The 3,431-nt window shown below is 48.1% G+C and overlaps 1 protein-coding gene across 1 annotated transcript; it reads left to right on the top strand.

The window, feature by feature from the left end:
* Positions 1 to 2,072: 2,072 nt before the first annotated feature.
* LOC118731527 (mast cell tryptase-like) lies at positions 2,073 to 2,848 on the top strand (the record flags this gene model as incomplete). The annotated part of the gene is made up of 3 exons (XM_036460166.1): positions 2,073 to 2,239; positions 2,306 to 2,471; positions 2,661 to 2,848. Coding segments are annotated over 2 exons (332 nt in total), but the record flags the coding sequence as incomplete, so codon positions are not given.
* Between the last annotated feature and the right edge of the window lie 583 nt (positions 2,849 to 3,431).

The raw sequence follows: 3,431 nt of genomic DNA, 5'->3' as shown, positions 1-3,431 counted from the left end.
TTCTGTCTGACTTATCTTTCTTAAGCATGATATTCTTAAGGCCCACACATGAAGTCACTAATGGCAGTTTTTAATAAAAGTGTAAATTAAGAATGACCTTAAAAGCAAACCAAAAGGAGCCTGTGTTTCTGTGAAACAGGCAGGAGCACATGATTGAGATGACATAAGCTAGGAGAGGGCAAGGCAGGAGAACCACTTCTGAAGTCCCTCAGTAGATCAGAGTAATGGCTTTGAGTAGCCTTAAACTAAGTTTCCATGTAATGGGTCAATTGTAATTATGAAAACTAATGAAATATCAAAAGTATAAGGAATGGGTTCTAAACTGAGCTTTGTGAGAATTGAATTAAAAATACTATATGTAGAAGAAGAAAAATGAATGAAAAGAAATTATAATGTCCAATGTATCATATTTTTATATATATATATATATACACACACAAATAAGATAGCAAAGAACTCATAAACATAACAGATCAGGATAATAGTATCCATAATATTATTATTTTTAAGGGTTGTCTTTAAATAAGGAACACTTAAGCCGATACTGGTTTGGCTCAATGGATAGAGCGTTGGCTTGGGGACTGAAAGGTCCGGGGTTCGATTCCAGTCAAGGGCATGTACCTTGGTTGCGGGCATATCCCCAGTAGGGAGTGTGCAAGAGGCAGCTGAAAGATGACTCTCTCTCATGGATGTTTCTAACTCTCTATCTCTCTCCCTTCCTCTTTGTACAAAATCAATAAAATATATATTTAAAAAAATTAAAAAAAAATAAATAAGGAACACTTAAAGGCTAATACATGTAATTCAACTTGACAAAAACTTCTGTGTCTCAATCAATGTAAAGAATTTATATAAAAGAACTGTGATTAAAATATAATAAAAAACCTCTAAATTAATATGATAATGCTAAGTAAAATATTAAACATTTGACATTAATTTACCACTTGATGGGCAAAATAGAATACTATGAAAGATGTATTCAGATTAGGTGAATTAATGATAATACATAATAAAAATTCTGTCTATCTGGGCTCAAAGATAAAGGTGGTTTGTGCATTCAAATTAGAACTTCTATTTTTATTTAATTAATTAAATAAAAAAGCAGCATGATTTTATAGACTTCATGTTTTAGAGTAGTTTCAGATTTACAGCAAAATTAAATGGAAGGTACAGAGATATCCCGTCTCCACACTTGCAGGGTCTCCATCATGATCCACGTCCTCCGTCAGAGCAGCACATTTCTTACAAATGAAGCCTGTGCACTGTGCATCTTAGTCATCCAGAGCCCACAGTGTAAACTCGGGTTCACTCTTGAGATTGTGTGTGTCGTGGGTTTGGACAAATATATGACATGTATCCAACATGATCGTGTCATGTGCAGTAGTTTTACTGTTCTAAAGTCCCTCTGTGCTCTGCTTATTCATCCCTTCCCTCCTCTACCCCCTGGAAATCATATTTTTACTGTTGCCATAAGTTGCCTTTTCCAGAATGTCATATATTTTAAATTAAACAGGGCGTAGCCTTTTCAGATGGACTACTTTCGCTTAGTAATAGGCATTTGTTTTCTCCACGTCTTTTCACAACTTAATAGCTCATTTCTTTTTAGTGCTGAGTAATATTTCAATGTCTCTATGGACTAGGGTTTATTTGGCCATTCACCCACTGAAGGACATCTTGTTTGCTTCCAAGTTTTGGCAATTATACATAAAGCTGCCTCCCACAAGGGACCTGGTTGTGGCATCACTCAGGCACCAGTGGAGACAAAACATCCAATCCATCCAGCCCCGAAAACTGAGTCCTGGAGGCAGAGCTGGAAGGAACCCGGGCCTGGATCCCACACCTTCCTTTTCCTTCCTCAAAGGGGCATAGGTGAGGTCAAGGACGAGGCCCACCTTAGGGGAGAAGATGGCAGCCCAGCATGTGCCTGGGCTCAGGCCTGGCACCAAGGAGGTAGCAGCAGCCCCCTGCTGCCATCCCTGCCCCTGTGCCATCCCAGCCCCTGTGCCATCCCATGGCAGGTTGGCAAAGCCTCTCAGTCCAACCTGCTTCGCCCTCCTCCTCTCACCCCACAGAACATCTCCCCCCACCGTTCCCCCTGAAGGAGATGAGGGTCCTCATCGTGGAAAACAGCAAATGTGACTCGGAATACCACACTGGCCTCTACACGGGGGACAACGTCCACATTGTCAAGGACGTGATCTGTGCCGGGGACGAGGAGAGTGACTTCTGCCAGATGCGTGTGTGTCCTCCCCCAAGGCCCCCCCCCTCAGCCTCTGCAGCCACTTACTGACCCTCTCCTCCCCAGGGCGACTCTGGAGGGCCCCTGGTCTGCAAGGTCAACGGCACCTGGATGCAGGCGGGTGTGGTCAGCTGGGGTGACGGTTGTGCCCGGCCCAATAGGCCCGGCATCTACACCCGTGTCACCTCCTACCTGCACTGGATCCACCAATACGTCCCCAAGGAGCCCTGATGCCACCTGGAGCCAAAGACAATGCAGCCCCCTCCTGTCCCAGACCACTGCTTCCTGCCCAGTGTCTGCCCTTTCCTCTCTCTGCCCTCTGCCCTAAGCCCCTTCCCCCAAGCCAACAAGCCCAGCATCTACACCAGCGTCACCTCCTTCCTGGACTGGATCCACTAGCACGTCCCTAAGGAGCGCTGAGCCCCTCCCTCGGGCTGCCACCTGGGGCCGAGGAGAATCCAGCCCCCTCCTGCCCCAGACCACTGCTTCCTGCCCAGTGTCTGCCTTTTCCACCTCCTTACCCCCTGCCCTGAGCCGCCCCAGCCAACCCCTCCTCAGCCCAGGGGGTGGGGGGTGGGCACTGCCCCTCATTAAAGTGTGTGAAGAGCACATGTGGTTGTGGCCGTGTGTCCTCCTGTGGGCCTCACCGAGGGGGAGGGAGGGCTCCAGGGGCAGCCACGCAGCCACTGTGTGTCACTGAGGGGACCCGGCCCTGAGCACTGGCCTGGCTGCGGGGACAACCCCTCCCCAGGCCCTGGTGCCTGGGCTGTGTCTCCCCGGGGAGCGGTCATGGGAATTCAGGACACAGAAAGCAACACAGAGCATTTAAAAGAGGAATCTAACCCAGCCAGAACGGCTCAGCGGTTGAGCATTGACCTATGAACCAGAAGGTCACGGCTTGTTTCCTGGTCAGGGCACATGCCCAGGATGTGGGCTCAGTTCCCAGAAGGAGAATGAGCAGGAGGCAGCCGTCAATGACTCTCTCATTGATGTTTCTCTCTCCTCCTCCCTGAAATGAATAAAACATTTTTAAAAAGAGGATTCTAGGGGCAGCCAGGTAAGCTGCATCGGGGTCACAATGTAGATAAACCCTTGGCCCCACACCCTGGGGCCCCCCGACCACGCAGTGCCCGCCCTCCCAGCCCCGTCCTCAGCCTCAGGCCGCACTGCGCATGCACATGTGGACATCGGG

This window comes from Pipistrellus kuhlii, unplaced genomic scaffold, assembly GCF_014108245.1.
Source record: "Pipistrellus kuhlii isolate mPipKuh1 unplaced genomic scaffold, mPipKuh1.p scaffold_m20_p_31, whole genome shotgun sequence".
NCBI classification, from domain to species: Eukaryota; Metazoa; Chordata; class Mammalia; order Chiroptera; family Vespertilionidae; genus Pipistrellus; species Pipistrellus kuhlii.
The sequence above is the reverse complement of the archived record's forward strand: the minus strand, read 5'-3'. Positions and strand labels throughout refer to the sequence as shown.